The sequence below is a fragment of the Protopterus annectens genome, chromosome 9.part0 (assembly GCF_019279795.1).
Source record: "Protopterus annectens isolate FY-2018-M chromosome 9.part0, PAN1.0, whole genome shotgun sequence".
Classification (NCBI taxonomy): Eukaryota; Metazoa; Chordata; order Ceratodontiformes; family Protopteridae; genus Protopterus; species Protopterus annectens.
The window spans coordinates 1,436,983,070-1,437,006,308 of record NC_056743.1 but is presented as its reverse complement, the minus strand read 5'-3'; the positions used below and the strand labels follow the sequence as shown (position 1 = coordinate 1,437,006,308).

At 46.5% G+C, this 23,239-nt stretch overlaps 1 protein-coding gene across 1 annotated transcript in view; it reads left to right on the top strand.

The window, feature by feature from the left end:
- Window positions 1-23,239, top strand: part of TCF7L1 (transcription factor 7 like 1) — a 580,879-nt gene that overhangs the window by 463,915 nt on the left and 93,725 nt on the right. Inside the window, exon 8 of the mRNA XM_044084398.1 lies at window positions 13,680-13,812. Coding sequence (XP_043940333.1) covers window positions 13,680-13,812 — 133 coding nt within the window. The remainder of the gene's footprint in view (window positions 1-13,679; window positions 13,813-23,239) is intronic.

Here is a 23,239-nt window from a genome sequence, read left to right as displayed (position 1 = left end):
GCAGCTACTTCTGAGTTGAAATATTTGTCATGGAAGACTGCTTTTTTGTTGGCAATTACTTCTGCAAGAAGGGTTTCTGAATTGCAAGCCCTTATGGCGGTTGAGCCTTTCTTGATTTTCCATAAGGATAGGGTTTCATTACGTACTAATCCTTCCTTTATGCCTAAGGTGGTTTCTAGTGTGGCTTTAAACCAAACTATTCATTTGCCTACTTTTTATGCAAATCCTCAAAATAAAGGGGAAAAGATTTTGCACACTTTAGATGTACACAGGCAGTTGCGATATTTGGACAGAACTAAAGGGTTCAGGCAGTCTCAGCAGTTGTTTGTTTCTTTTGCTTTGAGTTCTCAGGGCAAGCCTGTGTCAAAACAAACTATTTCTAAGTGGATTGGGTTTTGCATTGCTTTCTGTTATTCCCATCATGGCAAGGAGATTCCAGCTGGGATTAGGCCTCATTCCACTAGGGCTACTGCCACTTCAACAGCTTTTTTGAGGGGAGTGGCAACCAAGGATATTTTGGAGGCAGCTACTTGGAGTTCAGTGCATACTTTCTCTAGGCATTATCACCTGCCACTTTACTCTAAATCCAGGGCTGGTTTTGCCACTGCTGTTTTGCAGGGCATCTTGGCAGCTCCTGCTTCCTTGTAGTTAGCCATCCTCCCTTACCTCTGCTTTGGGATTCTACCCAAGTGTAAGGACTGCAGCAATGTGAGATGAAGAACATAGTACAGTTTTGTACCTACCATAAATGTAGATGTTCGAAGATCCACATTGCTGCAGTCCAATTTACCCTCCCTCCTTCCCCTCTGTAGTTAGAGGTGGTTGTGTGGGTTGGGTTGTACATATTGTGTATTTTGTATATATATTGGACATATAGTTAGTGCAAGGGTGGTGGGTTGGTTGTTTGCTGTCTTTTGGTTTTGACCTTTATTTTTAGGGTCTTCTGACATCTGGGGCAAGAAAAGACTGAGGATATGACGTCGGTCATGCGCATTTGTACCCTGACGTCCTGATGTCAGTCAAATGCGCCTTGACCGACGTCAGCCTTATACTTTGATATTCGGGCCGACCGAGGACAGCGGACTACCCCAAGTGTAAGGACTGCAGCAATGTGGATCTTCGAACATCTACATTTATGGTAGGTACAAAACTGTACTTTACGGCAACTGGAGGGTTAAGTAGTAGTAAGTCCCATGTAATGACTTTCTTTGAATAGTAAGACAGTAATAGATTGGAATGTTTTTGAATCTGAAGGGACCTTATATAAAATATTGGGGGCAAAAACCATACATTACATTTAAGAAAGACTAATCCTTCAAGGATATTTTAGAGACAAAGGAACAGTTGTCCCATTTTAAGAGCAAGTTGGGCATGAGAAAATGTGGTGGTAGATGTCCTTCAAGAATGCAACTGTAGTCATAACATATAGGTTGTCCTGCCTCAGGCAGCCCTCGGTCGGCCGGATTCCAAAGTCTAGGTCCGACGTCGGCTGATGTCGCATTTCCCTCCGACGTCAGAGCGGCTGGAGTACATAAGCATCAGCCGACGCCATTTTCTTCAGTCTTTCTTGCCGCGCGGTGCCCGAAGCAGTTCGCAAGTGCCGGTCGGTCAGCTCCTGTATTCTTCTATTCCGAAGTCATCAAAAAAAGCTAAGTACCCCGTTGGGGACCTTTTCTTGCCTCAGCCGTTGTCAGAAATTACTGAAAAAGTTAACAATTGTCTTTCTTGTGGTAAACAAATACCTCATAAGGATTTCCACTCTTACTGTCTTCCTTGCCTTGGCCCAGACCACGACATCTCGGCCTGTGTAGCCTGTGCTCGCTTCAACAAGCGCACTCTCAGGCGCCGGGCGGAGTTCGCTGAAGATTTTTTTGGTGTAAAATTTGCTTATACAATGCCGTCGGAACTTCCGACATCGCAAACTCCCAAGAAACGAAAAGACCGGGACCGACATCCTCGGCCCGCGTCTACCACTGACTCCACTCCAAAACCTACCGCGAGTGCTCTGGTTCCCCCTGAGACGGTTATTCCACCGCTCAGAACCGAAGACACCGCATTACCGACGACTCTGATTCCGGATATCACTCCGCCAGTTATTGATTTTCCTCCGGATACCGAAACCGAGGAAATGCCCGAGACCATTGCTGTAGATAAGGTCACTCCTGCACGTGGAGCTGCCAGGCCTCCTATGGCCATGTCTATTAAGGCCTACACTAGGGCTAAGGCAACCAGCAAAACCAAGCATCTTACTGCTAAAGCCTTACCTCAGCCTACTCCAGAGACGCAAATTATGACTATGGCTGCTGACTTAATTTCTATGATTAGAGGTTCACAGGCCCATCTTGAGAGAGGATCCCAGCCTCCTTCTGATAAAAGGCCCCAGGTTGAACCCTCTGACCCTATTCCTTCAGATGAAGATTCCGAGGACTCTGTCCACTCTGATGGCCAGGAGGAGCTTTTCCAGACCTATGAGGACTCGGATGCAGAGGATTCCATCCCCTCTGCCTCCCCTCCTGAGGATATTTCTTTTGGGGAAGTTCTGCATACCATGAGGGAACATTTCAAGTGGCAAGGCCAGGAATATTCTGATTCCAGAAAGCACCTTCGGACTTTCCTTAAAAAGCCCCAGCACAGGCCCTTAGCTATTCCTCCTGTGCTTGATGTTTTGGATGATTTATATTCTGACTCTAGCGTTACCTCTGACTCTCTTCCTCCTGCTCCAGCCAAGCCAGACGGGTATTACAGGGTCCCAGAAACACATTCCCATTTATTCAGGGCCCATACTGCTGATTTGGAAACTATTTCTCAGGGGCCTAAAGGTGTTTCAGCTTCCACCTCTAAAAATCCTTTGCCCTCCAACAGGGAAGCTAGGTCATTAGAGAGATGGGGTAAAAAGGTTTACACTTCCACTACTTTATCCATGAGAGCTTTGAATTGCCTTTTTCATATGTTACAATATCAGGATTTCCTGTTAGAAGATTTACAGAAAACATTGGCCTCTCCTGATCCTTTAGACAGGAAGACTTTGCAGGAAGCTGTACATAACTCTCAGCAAGTAAGCAATCACTTCCTGCAGTGTGGATATGATGCACTGGAAGCTTCATGTAGGGCAGCTATGACAGGGGTAGTCATTCGTAGACATGCTTGGTTAAAAGATCAACCTCTACCAGATCATGTAAAGGCAAAACTTCTGGATGCACCTTTGGAAAAGAACAAGCTTTTTGGTGCTAATGCTAAGGATGTGTTAAAGTCCATTGAGGAAAAAGCAAAATCAGACGGTGAAAGATTTCCTCCAGGTTCAACCCCCCAGATTCAGTAGGAATTGGCCTTCAAAAAACTGGTCCTTTCCTAATCCTGAAAAATGTCAAAGGGGTAAAAACAGACGTGGCTGAGGAAGAGGACAATACAGAGGTCCTTACAGGGGACGACAATGGCAGCCAGCAAACCAAAGAAGTGACACAGGGGTTTCACCTGCCCCACAGCCACAATCTCAATGACTTTCCTCTACTTCCGCCTACCAGGGAACAAATAGAAGCTCCCTTGGGCGGGAAATTATCTCTGTTTGCAGACAATTGGCACAGACTGACAAAGGACAAATGGATTTTGGACATTATAGACCGAGGTTACAGGTTCCATTTTCATACCTTACCAAGAAAACAAGGCATGCCAAACCTACCACAAAACCAGAGGGCAGAGGCTATCAAGCAAATCTCTCTGCTGACTCTGATGAAAGCAATAGAAAGAGTTCCACAACAAGAACAAGGCCAGGGGTTTTACTCAAGACTGTTCCTTGTTCCAAGAAAAGAATCTCAATGGAGACCAATACTGGATTTGTCCGCATTAAACACCTTTCTCATAGTACCAAAGTTCAAAATGCTGACTCTACAGCAACTCCTTCCCATGCTGGGCAAGGGGTCTTGGCCGATTACTCTGGACCTCAAGGAGGCATACCTGCATGTCCCTATCAGACGCAGCTGCAGAAGATACCTCAGATTTCTTGCAGGACCAGAGCATTATCAATTCTCAGCATTGCCATTTGGCTTATCTACTGCGCCCAGAGAATTCACAAAATGCCTCGCTTCAGTAATTCCTCATTGCAGGCTCCAGGGGATCCAGATTTACCCGTACCTGGACGACTGCCTCATACAAGCGGACGACAGTTGATGTTGACAAAAAACTTGGACTATGTCATACGATTATTTCAAGCTCTGGGATACACAGTCGACTTCCAAAAGTCAAGACTTCAACCATCCCAGCAAATAATCTTCTTAGGAGCCAAATTAGACACAGCCTCTCAAATGGCTTACCTAACAGAAGACAAGCAAGAGAAGTTAACTCATTATTTCAAAGGTTTGGCAAAACTTACCCAGATGACTGCAAGGAGATTCCTACAGGCCCTGGGCTGCATGGCATCCTGCATTCTCCTGGTTCCATTAGCAAGACTACACATGAGAAAGCTTCAATGGTACCTAAAAAGCCTATGGTCTCAGCACAGCAACAACTTAGAGACAACCATACCGCTCATTCCATGCCTACAAAAGGAATTCCTATGGTGGGCCTCGGTAAGCCAGGCAAACACAGGTATGTCATTCAAAAAACCACAGATAACACAGACCATGACCACAGATGCCTCAGACCTTGGATGGTGGGCACACATGGAAGGCAGGTGTATACAAGGACAATGGTCTCCAAAGGAAACACATCTGCACATAAACCAAAAGGAAATGCTGGCAGTAATGCATGCCATCGAGGCCTTTCAACACCAACTTCAGCAAGGCCATTTACTGATACGGACAGACAACACCACTGTGATGTGGTATAAACAAGCAAGGGGGCACCCATTCTTACCCCCTTTGCAGACTGACAATGCATCTTTGGGAAAAATCAGAGCCTAAACATTCAGTTACAATCCCAGTTTGTGCCAGGCAAGGACAATGTGCTGGCGGACAGCCTAAGCAGGAATTTCACAGATCCACACGAGTGGAGGTTACATCCAAAGATCTTCACACAGCTCACTTCGACATGGGGCAGGCCAGAAGTAGACCTATTTGCCTCTCACCTCAACCATCATCTACAAAAATTCTGCTCAAGGACATACCATCCACAAGCTTGGAAAATAGATGCTCTCTCATTCAACTGGAACTTCCTAAAAATCTATGCATTCCCACCTCTGCCACTGATGACCTCAGTATTACTACAGATCAAAGCAGAGAAACCCAAGGAGATCCTAATAGCTCCGGACTGGCCAAGACAACACTGGTATCCACTACTACGGAGCATATGTCACACCAAGAAGTGGGCCCTTCCCCAATGGCCTCTACTTCTGACTCAACACAACTTCAAAACAGTGCATCCAAACCTTCAGACACTAACAGCCTGGGAGATCCGATGAATAACCTCAACCTGTCTCTCTCCAAGGAAGTTCAGCGGATACTAACAGAGGCTCGAAGACCATCCACCAGAAAGGTTTACTTAGCAAAATGGAAGAGATTCAACATTTGGAATACCAGCAAGGGACATGATGCATCATTATTGAACATCCCACTCATCCTGGAATATTTGGCAGATATGTTAAAGAATGGACTTTCATATTCTTCCATAAAGATACATGCATCAGCTATTTCAGCTAGATATAACACTGATCCGCTTGTCTTTTCACATCCTTTGCTAAGGCAATTCCTCAGGGGAATCAAGAACATAAAGCCACCAAGAAAGGCTCCAGTGCCAGCCTGGGACCTCAATTTTGTTCTAGAAAAACTGACTCTACCTCCATTTGAGCCAGCAGCTTCAGTTGACTTGCAATTTCTCTCATGGAAGACAGCTTTCCTGTTGGCAATTACCTCAGCAAGAAGGGTTTCGGAACTACAGGCCCTAATGGCAATACCACCGTTCATAATTTTCCACAGAGACAGGGTTTCATTAAGGACCAACCCTACTTTTATGCCAAAGGTGGTATCTAGGGTTTCTTTAAATCAAGCTATTCATCTGCCTGCTTTCTTCCCCAATCCTGAGAATAAGGGGGAAAGACCGTTACATACCTTGGACATTCACAGACAACTTTGATACTACCTGGACAGAACCAAGACCAGTAGGAAGTCTGAACAACTTTTTGTAGCTTATGCCCCTGCAGTCCAAGGAAAAGCAATTTCAAAACAGACTATTTCAAAATGGATTGGACATTGCATCAGATTCTGTTATTCCTTTCATGGAAAGACTGTTCCAGCCAATGTCAGACCACATTCCACCAGAGCTACAGCCACCTCTACAGCATTCTTAAGAGGGGTGCCTACTAAGGACATTCTAGAAGCTGCTACATGGAGCTCCGTGCATACATTCTCCAAACACTACAATCTTCCTCTGTACTCCAGATCCAGAGCAGGCTTTGCTTCGGCAGTCCTGCAGGGTTTGATTGCCACACCATCTTTTTCCTAGAGCATTCCTCCTCCCCCAGCTAAGCTATGGTATTCTACCCATATGTTATGACTGCAGTTGCATTCTTGAAGGACATAGTACAGATGTCCTTCAAGGATGCATCTGCAGTCCTAACATATGGGTTGTCCTGCCTCAGGCAGCCCTTCGGTCGGCCGGATTCCAAAGTCTGGGTCTGGCCTTGGCTGATGTCGCACTTCACCCGACGTCATAGCTGCTGTTTATTGGGTATAAAGGCATCAGCCAACACCATTTTCCTCAGTCTTTCTTGCCGCGTGGTGCCCGAAGCAGAAGCTGTTCGCAAGTGCCGGTCGGTCAGATCCAGAGATTTCTACTACCGAAGACTTCTAAAAGCCAAGCACCCGTTGGGGACTCTTTCTTGCCTCAGCCGATGTCAGAAAAAGTAAATAATTGTTTAACTTGTGGGAAACAAATACCTCATAAGGATTTCCACTCTTACTGCCTTCCTTGCTTAGGCCCAGACCACGACATATCAGCTTGTCTATACTGTGCTTCCTTCAAACGATGAACGCTTAGACGTCGGTCTGAGTTTGCAGAGGAGTTTTTTGGTCCCGCTTTTGCTTACAAAATGCCGTCGGAGACTCCGACTACACAAATAGCTAAAAAGCGCAAGGAAAAGGACCGACACTCGCGGTCCGCAGTTTCGGCTGAAACCGCGGTTAGGCCAACCGCGAGTGTCTCTGTTTTCGGCTGAAACAGAGTCCTCGGTTCTTCGGCCGAAAGCATGCCTCCTATAGCCGAGGCCTCACAGACAACGGTTGAATCTGCTACTGATATTACTGCTACAGAAGCAGGCTCCCAGGATTTTTCGTATACTATTCCTTTAGACATATCTACCCCTGCACGTGGGGCTGCTAGACCCCCTGCTTCTATGTCCATCAAGGCTTTTGCCTGGGCTAAAGCAGCTAAATCTTCTAAGGCTTTACCTGCTAAAACTACCCCACATACCTCACCCAGACAGCGCCTCTCAGCCCCCTTCAGATAAGAGGCCTAGGACTGAACCCCCGGAACCTGTCTCTACAGACTATTCCTCGGAGGACTCTGACATTACTGACCCTCAGGAAGGCCCATATTCTCCTTATGAGGATTCTGATGCAGAAGACTCCATTCCTTCTGCTTCTCCTCCTGAGGAATTTTCTTTTGGGGAAACCTTACATGCTATGAGGGAGCACTTCCAATGGCAGGGCCAGGATTTTTCAGATTCAAGGAAAAGGCTAAGGACCTTCTTACACTTACCACAGCATAGGCCTTTAGCCATTCCTCTAGTACTAACAGTAGTTGACGATGCATTTAATGATGCCTGTACTGCTCCTGATTCCCTTCCTGCGGCCCCTGCCAAGCCTGACAGATATTACAGGGTCCCGGACACACACTGCCATTTGTATAAGGCTCCTGTTGCAGATCCAGAAACCATTTCACAGGGCCCGAAAGGTGTGGCAGCTGCTTCTGCCAAAAACCCTCTTCCCTCTGATAGGGAATCTAGAGCATTAGAGAGATGGGGTAAAAAGGTTTATACTTCTGCTGCTCTTCGCTAGGGCCTTAAACTGTCAATTTCACATGATTCAATATCAGGAATTTTGTTAGACCAGATAAATAAAAACTTTCCTCTCCTGAACCTATAGACCGCAAGTCTCTTCAGGATTTGGTACATAACTCTCAGCAGGTCAGTAACCATTTCTTAAAATGTGGCTATGATGCACTGGAGGCTTCTTTTAGGTCAGCTATGACTGGAACAGTGATTCGAAGACATGCATGGTTAAAAGAACAGTCCTTACCAGATCATGTTAAATCAAAACTCCTAGATGCTCCCATGGAGAAACAAAGTTTGTTTGGCTCCCCTGCACAGGAGGTTCTGAAGAAGGTGGAAGAAAAAGCAAAATCTGTCCAAACAGTCAAGGATTTCTTACAGGTCCAACCTCCGAGGTTTAGCAGAAATTGGCCTTCGAAGAATTGGTCCTTTCCAGACAACTCCAGAGCACAGAGAGGCAGAAATCAAGCTAGGGGTGCCTACAGGGGACGTCAGTGGCAACCTACCAACCAGAGAAGTACCGCCACAGATTCAACTGCAACCACTTCCACTGGACAAACGCAATGACTTGGCTCTGATACTGCCTACCAGGGAACAACTGGAAGCTCCCTTGGGCGGAAAGCTAGCCTTATTTTCAGACAACTGGCATTACATTACCGGAGACAAATGGACTTTGCAAACAATAGACAAGGGCTACAGGTTTCACTTCCACACTCTACCAAAAAAGAGGGGAATGCCAAACCTACCACCAAGCCAAGACACAGATGCTCTAAAACAAGTCAACAACTTACTAGAGATAAGAGCTGTAGAAAAGGTGCCACCAATGGAACAAGGCCAAGGTTTTTACTCCAGGCTTTTCCTGGTACCAAGAAAAGAAAATCAATGGAGACCTATTCTCGACTTGTCCGCACTGAACACATACCGCATTGTCCCAAAATTCAAAATGCTGACCCTCCAGCAGCTTCTTCCCATGCTGGGCAAGGAGTCTTGGCTGGTGACTCTATATCTCAAGGAGGCATACCTGCACGTCCCTATACGACCAGATTGCAGAAGATACCTCCGATTTCTTGCAGGATCAGAGCATTATCAATTCTCAGCATTGCCCTTTGGCTTATCTACTGCGCCCAGAGTATTCATGAAATGCCTGGCATCATTAATTGCTCATTGCAGGCTCCAGGGAATTCAAATTTACCCATACCTGGACGACTGCCTATTACAAGCGGACAACAAGGCACAATTGACAAAAGATTTGAAAAATGTCATATAACTGTTGCAAGCCTTGGGATACACAGTCAACATGCAGAAGTCAAGAGTAGTACCTTCCCAAAGGATAACATTCTTTGGGGCAGATCTGGACACATCAACTCAGATGGCCTTTCTCACAGAAGAAAAACAAAAGCAACTACCAGGCTATTTCATGTCATTAACAAAACAAACTCAGCTTGCTGCAAGGAAAGTCCTGCAAGCCCTGGGTTACATGGCATCCTGCATAATATTGATTCCGCATGCCAGGCTACATATGAGAAAGTTACAATGGTACCTAAGGAATGTATGGTCTCAACACCAGCACAGCCTAGAAAACCAGATTCCAATAATTCCATGCCTGAAGCAAGAATTCCTGTGGTGGGCTCAGGCCTGCCAGTTGAACAGAGGCTTGCCTTTCCACAAACCACATCCAACCCAGACCATCACCACGGACGCCTCAGACCTAGGATGGGGGGCTCACATGGTGGACAAGTGTATACAAGGCCTATGGACCCAAGACCAGCTGAATCTACACATAAATTTAAAGGAGATGCTGGCAGTGAAATATGCGATCCAGGCATTCAGACCACTCCAACAGGGTCATCTGCTGATAAGGACGGACAACACCACAGTCATGTGGTACATCAACAAACAAGGAGGTACACATTCATATCCTCTATGCCGGATGGCAATGGACCTGTGGAATGTGGCCCTGAACCTCAACATTCAACTTCAGGCCAGATTTGTACCAGGAAAAGAAAATTCTCTAGCAAACACCTTAAGCAGAACTTCCACGGATGCTCACAAATGGATGCTGCATCCAGATATTTTCAAAGCCATAACAGAGAAATGGGGACTACCACAGATAGACCTGTTTGCCTTCCCACACAATCACCAATTGAAAAAATTCTGCACAAGAACATACCACCCACTTGCTTGGAGGGTGGACTCACTTTCCTTCAGCTGGAAAGACCTGACAGCATATGCATTTCCACCTCTTCCCTTGATGTACAAAGTTCTACTGAAGATCAAAGAGTATCAACCAAGGGTAATTCTGATAGCTCCAGACTGGCCGAGGCAACATTGGCACCCGCTACTGAGAAGCATGTCTCGGACACACGCATGGCATCTACCTCTAAGTCCCTTACTACTAACTCAGGACAACTACAGGATCCTACATCCAAACTTGAAAACACTGCAGCTAGCTGCTTGGAATATTGTATAAACCAAAATAACCCTGATCTATCTCAGAGGGTTAAGGATATTGTCCTGGAGGCACGCAGACCCTCCACAAGGAAGACTTATTCAGCCAAGTGGAAAAGATACCTCATTTGGAGTGCAGCAAAGGGAGAAAATGTCTCTGTGGCAAACATAGCACTCATCCTGGAATACTTAGCAGAGCTGTTCCATAATGGCCTGTCTTACTCCTCCATTAAGATTCATGCATCAGCAATTTCAGCAGAATACAACTTGAATCCTCCTGTTTTCTCTCATCCTCTACTCGGGCAGTTCTTGAGAGGAATCAAAAATGTAAAGCCTCCAAGGAAACCACCTTTACCTACTTGGGATCTCAACTTTGTGCTGGAAAAGTTAACTCTTCCCCCCTTTTGAACCAGCAGCAACAGCAGAATTACAATTCCTGTCTTGGAAAACTGCTTTCCTACTAGCAATCACTTCAGCAAGAAGGGTTTCTGAGCTACAGGCATTAGTGGCAGTACAACCCTTCCTTATCTTCCATCAGGACAGAGTCTCTCTGAGAACCAACCCTACCTTTCTGCCAAAAGTGGTCTCCAGAGTATCATTGAACCAAGCGATTCATTTACCTACATTCTTCCCCAACCCACAGAACAGGGGGGAAAGACTGCTACATACCTTGGATGTGCACAGACAATTACGCTACTATCTGGACAGAACTAAGACCAGCAGAAAAACTGACCAGCTTTTGGTAGCATATGCTTCAGGAATGCAAGGAAAAGCAATTTCAAAACAGACAATCTCGAAATGGATAGGAAATTGCATTTGTTTTTGTTACTCTCTTCATAGAAAGACATCTCCTGATAATATCAGACCTCCACAAGAGCTACAGCCACCACTACAGCTTTCCTACGAGGAGTGGCTACCAGAGACATTTTAGAAGCTGCTACCTGGAGCTCCGTGCATACATTTGCCAAGCATTACAATCTTCCTTTATACTCTAGATCCCGAGCAGGTTTTGCAACTGCTGTTTTGCAAGGGATCCTAACTACACCATCTTTATCTTAGTACCTCCTCCCCCAGTTTGGCTATGGTATTCTACCCATATGTTTGGACTGCAGATGCATCCTTGAAGGACATAGTACAGTTTTGTACCTACCATAAATGTAGATGTCCGAGAGGTATGCATCTGCAGTCAGAATTACCCACCCTCCTTCCCCTCTGTGGTACTCCTAGGGTATTTACCCATCTTTTAGCTAGCTGGGGGAATCTGTTATGGTGTATTTGTTTGTATATATATGTATATATATATATATATATCTCTATATTTGTTTATATTGTTTGCTCTCCACTGTTTGGAATTATTGCATTTATCCAAATTTAGCCTTACTGGAGGGCACCTGGCATCTGGGGCAAGAAACACTGAGGAAAATGGCGTCGGCTGATGCCTTTATACCCAATAAACAGCAGCTATGACGTCGGGTGAAGTGCGACATCAGCCGAGGCCAGACCCAGACTTTGGAATCCGGCCGACCGAAGGGCTGCCTGAGGCAGGACAACCCATATGTTAGGACTGCAGATGCATACCTCTCGGACATCTACATTTATGGTAGGTACAAAACTGTACTTTTTGTACCTACCATAAATGTAGATATCCGATAGATATGCAACTGCAGTCGGATTTTCCCTACCTCCATACCCCTCTATGCCTAGGGTCCACTCCTATCCCTGTTTCTCTTAGCTGGGGATATCTGTTATGGTGTATCTGTTTATTGCTCATTTATTTGTCTGGAATCCTGTTTTTGTTTTCCAATTTGATTACAGCCTTCCTTGGAGGGCACCTGGCATCTGGGGCAAGAAACACTGAAGAAAATGGCGTCGGCTGATGCTTATGTACTCCAGCCGCTCTGACGTCGGAGAGAAATGCGACATCAGCCAACGTCGGACCCAGACTTTGGAATCCAGCCGACCGAGGGCTGCCTGAGGCAGGACAACCCATATGTTATGACTGCAGTTGCATATCTATCGGACATCTACATTTTATGGTAGGTACAAAACTGTACTTTTTCAATGCCCTTGTATAATTCAAGCAAATCATTTTAATATTGGTGGAACGGAGTTTGATATTAATGGTACATTCTCTTGTAACTTAAAACAAGTGGTGTATATTGCTGTAATTCATGTCCTGCATTTTATATCTGGAGGACCTCCAGAAAACTGAGAGCAGATATATGACCATTTGTTAAACGTATGAAAATGCAGGAATACAAATGCTTTATTCAAATACATAGAGTTCAAGTCTCCTAAGTTTTGTTTTTTAGCTATTGAACAAATAGTAAAGGACCCTTGTGGTTTTATAATTAACGAGCAAGTGGATAAGTGTGAACTAAAATGGCAAATAAGATTGGATGCCACGAGTTTTCCAGGTGTGAATGATGCTGGTTCCATTCATGCACTGTTAAAAGTATTTTGATGCTTAAAACATTTATATGAAATTTTTATTGGAGTGTTTAGAAGTAAGTGTTACTATTTGTTAATTTTATTACAGTAATTTATTGGATTAACAAATGCAAGAATTTAGTGGTGGTTCTATGTCGCATGATTTTTTGGCTCTAATTTTAAGTGAGGTCTTTTAATTGCAGTTCTGATGAAGTTACTTTTTAAGGTTTGGAACAAAAGCGCTCAGCTAATAATAAAAGATCTTTTGGTTCCCAAGTGTCAGTGTTCGGTCCAGTAGTTCTGCTGCAGTCTCTGTTTGCGATATCCATCTATTTGTGCTTGCAGAAACTTCCAGAAAAAAATGGTTTCTTATTGGTGAAGAGAACATCTCAACTGAGGGCCCATCACGGGAAGATCCTTATCGAAGATAAACTATTACTGTAAGAGTATACCTGGTGTTTAGCCTTGATGGGCTCTACCTGCTTAGTGCACATTAAACAGGTGCCTTCCTGATCCATGATGCATGTTTTACTTTCTATATTATCTTTACATAGAGTATGGTTTCTTCCTGATCTATTGAGGCTTATTTTTTAAGTGCAGCATTCTGTGCATTACACTTTAGCTTGTTGGTGCCAAAGCACACACCTTGTTTCCAGGGCTTTTTTAATTTTGCAGTTTATTGATTTAAAATCCAGCTCTTTTGCTCAGCAAGTTGCAGTCTGGTACTATCTTGATGAATTAAACGTGTCTTGCTTGAATATTAATTTTAAGGTGGGAGAAGGCTGCTATTGGTAAAATCCATATTGTTTTATTTTGATTACAGTCAAACAAGGTACCTGTTGTTCAGCATCCACATCATATGCACCCCCTTACACCTCTGATAACCTACAGCAATGAACATTTCTCACCAGCAACCCCTCCTGCGCATCTTTCCCCAGAGATTGATCCCAAAACAGGTAAGCTTTACCTTTATTTACTGTACAGATGTCATTTGTAGCCGTCTTCTTTTGAAGGTCTTGTGTCCACTGGAAGCAAATACAGCTTATCTAATTGAAAAATCCTTCTTCCATTTAGTTTTCTAGCTAAGATCCAGAGTGGTAAGTGCAGATGACAGTTCAGTTACCATCTCTTCACAGGTATTGATTTGGGTGTTCCTTTAAAGTGGGTACCCTGGACTTGCAAAAAATGTTCCACTAATATTGATATTACTGAACTGTGGTTGCATGTATACTGCATGCAAATTAATCACAGCTACAATCAACATCTGCAAACCAGAATTTTCTAGTCGCTTTTTTAGTGTCTTGGATGCATTTCAGTGAGCTTCTGTTAAAATGTTTTATTTTCTAATTGAAGTTTGCATTCTGGCAGCTCATTTGTAAATGTATATGGAAAGTTTACACATAAAGGGCTTTGAACCATGCTTTGTCCTGGTATGAGTCTTTCATTTCTCTTGTGTGGGCGATAGGTCGTGCAGTTGTGTATTAAGTGTTTGTGTGTCAGGCTTATGCATGAGTTGTCTGAAGCTGTTGTAAATGAATTTGTGATTTGTTAGGCTGCTTTTTTTATAGTCTAGTTGTGTTTTAATACAGGTGGCATGTGTAGAAATTGATCTCGCTTCTGAAAGGTTATCTACTAACCAGTGAAGTTTTGATGGTCCATTTATTTCTCTTGCTTGTAAAAGCTAGTGGTGGGCTCAAGTCAGCATAGTTACATTTATTAGCGCAAGGATCCCATTTATGGGAAACATTGCTGTGTATTCTCATAGGTTCTCACTAAGTGGCATGGCCATGTTTCTTTGAGAATGTGGTGTTGGCAGTTCATCACTGTAATGTTGGGTGTCATTTCCCTTTTGAAGGAGTTCATTTCTTTTGTCTGTGTATGGCTATAATAGTGAGTCTGGAGTGTGTTGTGTGAAGTTTACTAAACCTTCCAAGTTAAGAATGAAAGCTTGATATCTTTATATCTGAGAAAAAAAAGCTGTAAACGTTAAATAAAAAACAAAATTCCAAAAATAGAGAAGTTCGTGGTGGTTGTAAAGATTCATTCTAAACTGAGCCTTACTTGTGGCGTAGAGATGCAAAGCAATAACTGTGACCCATATTATCTAAATACAACTGGTGGCTCGGGCATTGCTAAGCAGGGAGGGGAGGATAGGAATGAGCAGCTGCCATTAGCTCACCCGTCAGGGGCAGGGGGGCAGCTGGTCTCAGTGTTGTACTGACACTTGGTGGAGGCTAGTTGTACTACATAGAAGTATGGGAACAGCATGTATGCCAAACAGCATATACTATAGGAAGAGCTGGCAGCAAAAGGTAGCAAGTACAGGGGCCAGTACTTCATGCTGAACCTCCTGGATGCCAGAGGGATCAGGGATTTTAGAGCTTAGCAGTCATTGTTGGCTGCCTGGATGATGGCATCTGATGACTGGGTAACACCCAAATGAGAGCACATGTGGTTCAGTTGCTTATGAGAGTGCTTCTGATGGATTGTAGCAAGAGTAAAAAAAAAGAACATTATAAAAAGATACTACTTGCATTCAGTTAATGCAGTTGGAGAGGGAAAAGTCGGAAGAGAAGCAGAGAGATTTAAGAAAGCACCAGCTGAGGAAAATGGGAAGAAGAAATGCAAGATCTGAAGTAGGAAGACTTCATTTGTCTGCAACCTGTGGGATTCGGATCCGACATCGGATCCGAGCCGGCAATTCATAAGCTTTAGTATCCGAGCTCCTAGCTCCTCCCTTTACCCATAATCCCCTGCTAAGCCCTGACTGACCTCAGATTTCATTTGCCGCGTTCAGTAGCTGACGGGATTTTTCAAGCTCCATAGCAAAGAGATTTGGTGAAATATTTTTGACTATATTTCCTTTTTTATACTTTAGCAGAAATTACTGTGTTTGATTAGGCTTTCCTCCCTTCTTTTGGTTAACCTTTCTCGGGTGTTCGTTAGTGTGTTAGTTGTGTGTGTGTGGTTTTTTTTTTAGGGCCTGTTAGGGCGTAGCCATGTCTGAAGCCCCCAAGGCTATATTTTCTAAATGTACCGAGTGTGGCCATAAGCTTTCCCTGGCTGATGGCCACACTCGGGCAATGCCTGGGGGTTGAACACCTTTCATCTGGTTGTACCATTTGTGCAGGGTTCAACCCCCGGGCTTTAAGGGAGCGGAGGTCGAAGTTGGTTCTGGTGGGACTTCTCCTCCTGAATCGGCTTCGGCCTCGGCCCCTGCTACACCAGTGGCTACTTCGGTCTCCCTTCCTCCGGCAGGGACTCAATCTCCCGCCAAGAAACTGGAGGATAGGGAGACCAGGAGGGAAAAGGAGAGGCACAGGGAGGGGCACCATAAGCGGCGGGCCGAGGCCTCTGTCTCGGGGCCCCCCCCCTGCCTAAACGTGCCTCCCCTCTGGCTTCTAAATCTCCTCCACCTCGGCTCCGATCCCCTCGTTTCTCTCCCGGACCCGAGGAGGTGGAGACTAGACCTTCGTCGAGGTCATCGAGGCGACACTCTAGATCCGCCTCGGTGGCCTCGTCGAGGTCAACCTTTTCTATGTCGGACGCTGATATGGACCGGATGATGAGGGGATTCATCCAGGCCCAGATGCAGATGGGAGTGCTCCTGCCCCCCCCCCATCCGGGAGGGGCCTCTACCTCTTTTTTTCGCCCCCATAGCTCCTTCTCCGACTCGACTCCCAGGTTCGGAGCCGGGCAGCGTTGGACCTGGGGGTGGGTCGGATCCGATCCCTCCCTTGATTGCTTCAGGTACTTTGGACCCGACCTCTCGGAGCCGTGGGCCTAGCCTCGGATCCAAGGGAGCCGGTGTCTCTTCGACTCCGTCTAGGTCGGAGCGCACCGGTCTCTCGGATCCGACTGTCTCTGCTCCGGTTCTGATCCATTCGTCGGATCCGAGTGGGGGTCGGCTCTCGGGGCTTAGAGAAGTCGGCTCCCCCTCGGCCTTCGACGTTGTGGAGAGGGTTCTGTCGAGGACATCCGGACCCCCGGTCCCTGTCTCGGCTCCATCCCGCACTCCCTCGCAGCTGGGCCAGGCTCCCATCAGCCGGTCTCAGGGACAGCCCGCCTCAATGTCCCAAGTGGTTCCTTTGGAACAACTGGTTGCTGGCGAGGACTCCTCTGACAGTCCCCCCGAGGAAGTGCCTCGTAAGCATAAGTGTAAGAGGAGGCACGTGGACTCCCCCGAGTCTATTATTGAAGACACGGACTTGGAGGAAGGGAGGCTCCCAAGATCACCCCCAGAAGATGTCTCCTTTGGAGACATTATGGAAATGTTAAGGATCGGGGGGGGGGGTCTGCACCCAAGGCCTCCTCGGACGAGTCTGTGTTCTTGGAGGCATTTGAGGCGGGCCCGTCTACCTCTTGGGTGTCCCCTCCTGCCGACCCTCTGGTGGACCTTATTGCCAACAGAGCGTGGAAGGACCCGGACACCGTAGAGCCTGTTCCCAAACGTCCGGACCGCATTCTTAGTCCCCCATTGGACCGTACACATTGGAGTAAGGGACCCCCAGTAGATGCCATGCTGATGGCTGCAGCCACAAAGAGGGAATTGGCTCAGGAGAGTCCCTCCTATGCATCCCCCGAGCAAGGAATCCCGCTCGATGGATCGCATTGGGAAGCGAGTCTTTAGTTCAGCAACCTTCTCCTGAGGGCTGAACTATATGGCACACGTGATCAGGATGCAGCGAGACCTGATTAAGGAATACGCTGCATCTCCCCCAGAGTCCATTTTGGCAGAGGACAAACAAGTGTACTCCACCCGTATGGCCACTCTCAGAGCGGTGTCTAATACTTCTGTGCGGCTCTTATCTCATGCTACAGAGGGAGCCGCTAAAGCTAGCGGATCGGGCCTTGTTATGAGACGCCAGGCCTGGCTCCGCCACTGTGACTTCGCGGAGTCCTTCAAAGCTACCTTCGCGAATGCTCCCTTCGATGGTTCTGCCCTTTTTGGCAAAACGGTTCGCGAAACGCTTGTCCAGAGCGAAAAGGACGGGAAGACGCTGTCTGCCGTCGAAGTCCACTTCTCAGCTCCCCAGAGGTCCTTCTCGAAGAACCAAAAGGGACAGAAGATGTGGTTCCGGAAATCGCAGCAATCCCAACCTGCTCCGGACAACCAGTCCTTCCGTGGCAGAGGAGGACAGGGAGGTCACCGTCCTAGAGGCAGAGGGGCTCCTAGGAACTTTGGGTCCAGAGAACCCTTCTCTGACAGACCCACGCAGCAACCCTGATGGGTTACCCGGCTGCTCCTCTCTGGAGGCAGTCGGGGGGGGGGGGGCGTTTTTCGAGGCACCTGACATCATGGGAGTCAATCACGTCAGACCATTGGGTGCTTCGAGTGATATCCAGAGGCTATTCAATCCCCCTTCACAGTATTCCCAGATCCAAAAACCTCCCCGATGTACCAACCGATCAACGGGAGGTAGCAACTTTGGAAATCGCACAGCTGCTAACAAAAAGAGCCATCCAATGCGTCCCCCGAGTTCAGACCGGATCAGGGTTTTACTCCAGGTTCTTCTTGGTGCCAAAACAGACGGGGGACTTAAGACCGATCCTAAACCTGTCACAACTGAACCTGTCTGTAACCAAGCAAAAGTTCCGGATTGTCACCTTACAATCTATCCTCCCCCTTTTGCGGGAGAACGATTGGATGTGCTCTATAGACCTCAAGGACGCGTACTACCACATTCTAATGGACAGATGGTCCAGGAGGTTCCTTCGCTTCCGGCTGGGAGCCAATCACTACCAGTTCAGGGTCCTTCCCTTTGGTCTCACCTCTGCCCCCAGGGTGTTTACCAAGGTACTTGCGGTGGTAGCGGCCCACCTGAGACTCCAGGGAATTCAGGTGTTTCCATACCTGGACGACTGGCTCCTTACAGCATCATCAAGGCATCTACTGTGCTCAGCCAGGGACTATTTCCTTCACATAGCCCCTTGGCTGGGCATCACCATAAACCGAGAAAAATCTTCCTTGGCCCCCACACAGCTTATAGATTTTATAGGAGGAAGATTGGACACAAGAAACATACGGGCATTCCTCACTCCAGATCGACTGTCCAACCTGAGGTGTCATATCACGGCCATCTTAGAACCGGCTCCGACTGCAGCTGTGGTCCTGAGGGCCCTAGGTTCAATGGCGGCAGCCATCCCACTCCTCCTTCATGCTCGGCTACACATGCGGATTCTTCAATGGACCCTCCAGGTCCAATGGTCCCCGCTTTACCTACCTCTCAACAGCCCGATAGTCATCAGCAGAGCATGCAAGAGCTCCCTGATGTCCTTCAAGGATGCAACTGCAGTCCTGACATGTGGGGTTGTCCTGCCTCAGGCAGCCCTTCGGTCGGCCGGATTCCAAAGTCTGGGTCCGGCGTCGGCTGATGTCGCCCTTTCCCTGACGTCAGAGCGCCTGGGGTATAAAAACGTCAGCAGACGCCATCTTCCCCAGTCTTTCTTGCCGCGTGGTGCCAGAAGCAGTTCGCAAGTGCTGGTCGACCAGCTCCTGTGTTTTCAGCTACTGAAGTCTTCAAAAAAGCCAAGTACCCCGTTGGGGACCTTTTCTTGCCTCAGCCGATGTCAGGTAAAAGTGAAAAAGTTAATAATTGTTTAACTTGTGGGAAACAAATACCTCATAAGGATTTCCACTCTTACTGCCTACCCTCAGAACACAACGTCTCGGCCTGTGCAGCTTGTGCCTCTTTCAATAAACACACACTTGGGCGTCGGTCAGAGTTTGCACAGGATTATTTTGGGGAAGATTTCTGTTATATCATGCCGTCGGAGCTTCCGACAGCACATTTACCTAAAAAACGGAAGGATAAGGACCGACACCCACAGTCTCGGCAGACACCACGCTTAGGCCTACCGCGAGTGTCTCGGTCTCTTCTGAGCCGGTTTCGCAACCGCTACAGACAGACGACACCGCTCCACCGGTTACTTTGGTACTGGAGGCCAGCTCGGTGCCGGTTTCTGTTCTCCCCTCTGAGACCGCAGCCCAGGATATTTCTGACACCATTTCAGTGGATAAGACTACTGCAGCACGTGGGGCTGCCAGGCCTCCAGTGTCTATGTCCATTAAGGCCTACACACGTGCTAAGGCTGCCAAACAGGCTAAGTCTCTCCCTCCAAGATCTGTTTCTCTGGGATCCACTTCTGGTTCTCAAATTTTAAGTTTAGCTGAGGACCTTATTTCTTTAATTAGGGGTTCACAGCCTCATCCAGATAGAGGCTCTCAGCCGCCTTCTGACAAGAGGCCTAGGGTTGAGCAGGTAGACTCCCAGTCCTCCGATGAGGCCTCAGGTGACTCTGCACATTCAGACTACCAGGCCTTCCCGGCCTACGAGGATTCTGATGCGGAGGAATCTATTACCTCTGCTTCTCCTCCTGAGGAGTTTTCCTTTGGGGAAACGCTTCATTCCATGAGGGAACACTTCAAATGGCAAGGCCAAGAATACTCAGATTCTAGGAAAAGGTTAAGGGAATTTTTAAAGCTACCTCAGCATAGACCCTTAGCTATTCCTCCAGTTTTAAATGTTTTAGATGCTGTGTACTTGGAATCTAGTGTCTCCCCTGACTCCCTCCCCCCTGCTCCTGTCAAGTCAGACAGGTACTACAGGGTCCCAGACACACATCAATTTCTGCTCAAGGGCCATACTGCTGACCCTGAAACTATTTCTCAGGGGCCTAAAGGGGTTTCCTCCTCTACTGCTAAGAACCCACTCCCTTTGGAAAGAGATTCTAGGGCTTTAGAAAGGTGAGGCAAGAAAGTATATACATCTTCCACCCTTTCTATGCGAGCATTAAATTGTCAATTTCATATGATTCAGTATCAGGAATACATGTTGGATGACTTGCAAAAGAAACTGGCTTCCCCTGAACCATTAGATAGAAAGGGGTTACAGGAATTGGTTCATAATACTAAGCAGGTTAGCAGCCATTTTCTTCAGTGTGGATATGATGCATTGGAAGCTTCATGTAGAGCAGCAATGACAGGTGCGGTCATACGCAGACATGCTTGGTTAAAGGAACAAACATTGCCAGACCATGTGAAATTTAAGCTTTTGGACGCACCACTAGAGAAACATAAGCTATTTGGTGCTACTGCACAAGAGGTTTTAAAGAAAATAGAGGAAAAGGCAAAATCAGTGCAAACAGTCAAAGATTTCCTCCAAGATTCAGCGGGAATTGGCCTTCCTAAGCATTGGTCCTTTCCTGACACAGGCAAATTTCAGAGAGGCAAAAACAGACGTGGCAGAGGGCAAACTCGAGGCTCCTACAGAGGATGTCAGTGGCAGCCTCCGAACCAGAGAGGTGTGGCAGGACCTTCCACTGCTCCGTCAGGACAATCTCAATGACTTGACTTTGACTCCGCCATCCAGGGCTCAATTAGAAGCACCTTTGGGCGGAAAATTATCTTTATTCTCACAAAATTGGCACAATATTACAAAGGACAAATGGATACTGGAGATAATAGACAGGATACAGATTCCATTTTCATACACTGCCAACAAGACGTGGCAGGCCAAACCTGCCACCAAATCAAAGGGCAGAGGCACTCAAACAAATAACAAACCTACTTCAAATAAGAGCAATAGAAAAGGTTCTTTCTGCAGAACAAGGACAAGGATTTTATTCAAGACTGTTCCTTGTTCCAAGAAAAGAAAACCAATGGAGACCCATTCTGGACTTGTCCGCACTGAATACTTACCTTATTGTGCCAAAATTCAAAATGCTGTCTTTACAGCAACTCCTTCCCATGCTGGCAAGGGGTCTTGGCTGGTAACTCTGGACCTCAAGGAGGCATACCTGCATGTCTCAATCAGACAAAGTTGCAGAAGATACCTCAGATTTCTTGCAGGCTCAGAGCATTATCAATTCTCAGCATTGCCCTTTGGCTTATCTATTGCGCCCAGAGTGTTCACGAAATGCCTGGCATCAGTAATTGCACATTGCAGACTTCAGGGGATACAAATATACCCTTACCTGGACGACTGCCTTATACAAGCGGACAGCCAACAAGCCTTGTTAAAAAAAACTTGGACTGTCATTCACCTACTGCAGGCCTTGGGATACACAGTCAATATTCAGAAATCAAGTCTCATACCATCCCAACAAATACCTTTCCTGGTTGCCACACTGGACACAAACACCCAGATGGCGTTTCTGACAAAAGAAAAACAAAAACAATTACCAGAATACTTCAGAAGATTGGCAACACACAACCAGATGACTGCAAGGAAAATCCTGCAGGCCCTGGGTTTCATGGCATCTTGCATTCTTCTGATTCCACATGCAAGGCTGCATATGAGAAAACTACAATGGTATCTAAAAAGTCTACACAGCCACAGCCTGGAAACATTGATCCCACTCATTCCATGCCTTCAAAAGGAATTTCTGTGGTGGGCTCAAGCAAGCCAAATAAACAAAGGTCTGCCTTTCAGCAAGCCTCATACAAGTCAAACCATAACAGACGCCTCAGACCATGGATGGGGGGCGCACATGGAGGGCAGATGCATTCAAGGACAATGGACACAAAAAGAAAAGCACCTGCATATCAACCAAAAAGAAATGCTGGCAGTGATGCATGCAATCAAGGCCTTCGAAAAGTTCATGCATCAGGGCCATCTACTAATAAAGACAGACAATGCCACAGTTTTGTGGTACATAAACAAGCAAGGAGGTACCCATTCCTACCCTCTTTGCGGACTGGCAATGAATCTCTGGGATATTTCCCTACAACTGAAAATAGAGCTACAATCCCAGTTTGTACCAGGGAAGGACAATGTTCTGGCGGACAGCCTAAGCAGAAACATCATGGATCCACACGAATTGATGTTGCATCCAGACATTTTCGTACAAATAGCTCAAGCATGGGGAAGGCCGGATATAGATCTTTTTGCCTCCCACTTCAATCACCATCTGAAAGTTTTGCACAAGGACATACCATCCTCAGGCATGGAAGGTGGACACTCTCTCCTTCAGTTGGAACTCTCTAACACTATATGCCTTCCCACCTCTTCCTTTGATGACCAAGGTGTTACTAAAGATCAAGACAGAGCAACCGAAAGTCATACTGATAGCTCCAGACTGGCCAAGACAACACTGGTACCCACTGCTACGGAGCTTGATGCACACCAATCCGTGGCTCCTTCCTCAATGGCCACTTCTGACACAGCACAATTACAGGACACTACACCCCAACTTGAAAACATTGAAGCTGACAGTTTGGAAGATTCCATGACTATTACTCAGGATACACTTTCCAAAAGGGTAAAAGATATCGTCCTGGAGGCGCGCAGACCTTCCACTAGAAAAACATACTCAACAAAATGGAAGAGATTTTTTATCTGGAACAGCAAAAAGGGTCAAGACCCATCGGTGATGAGCATT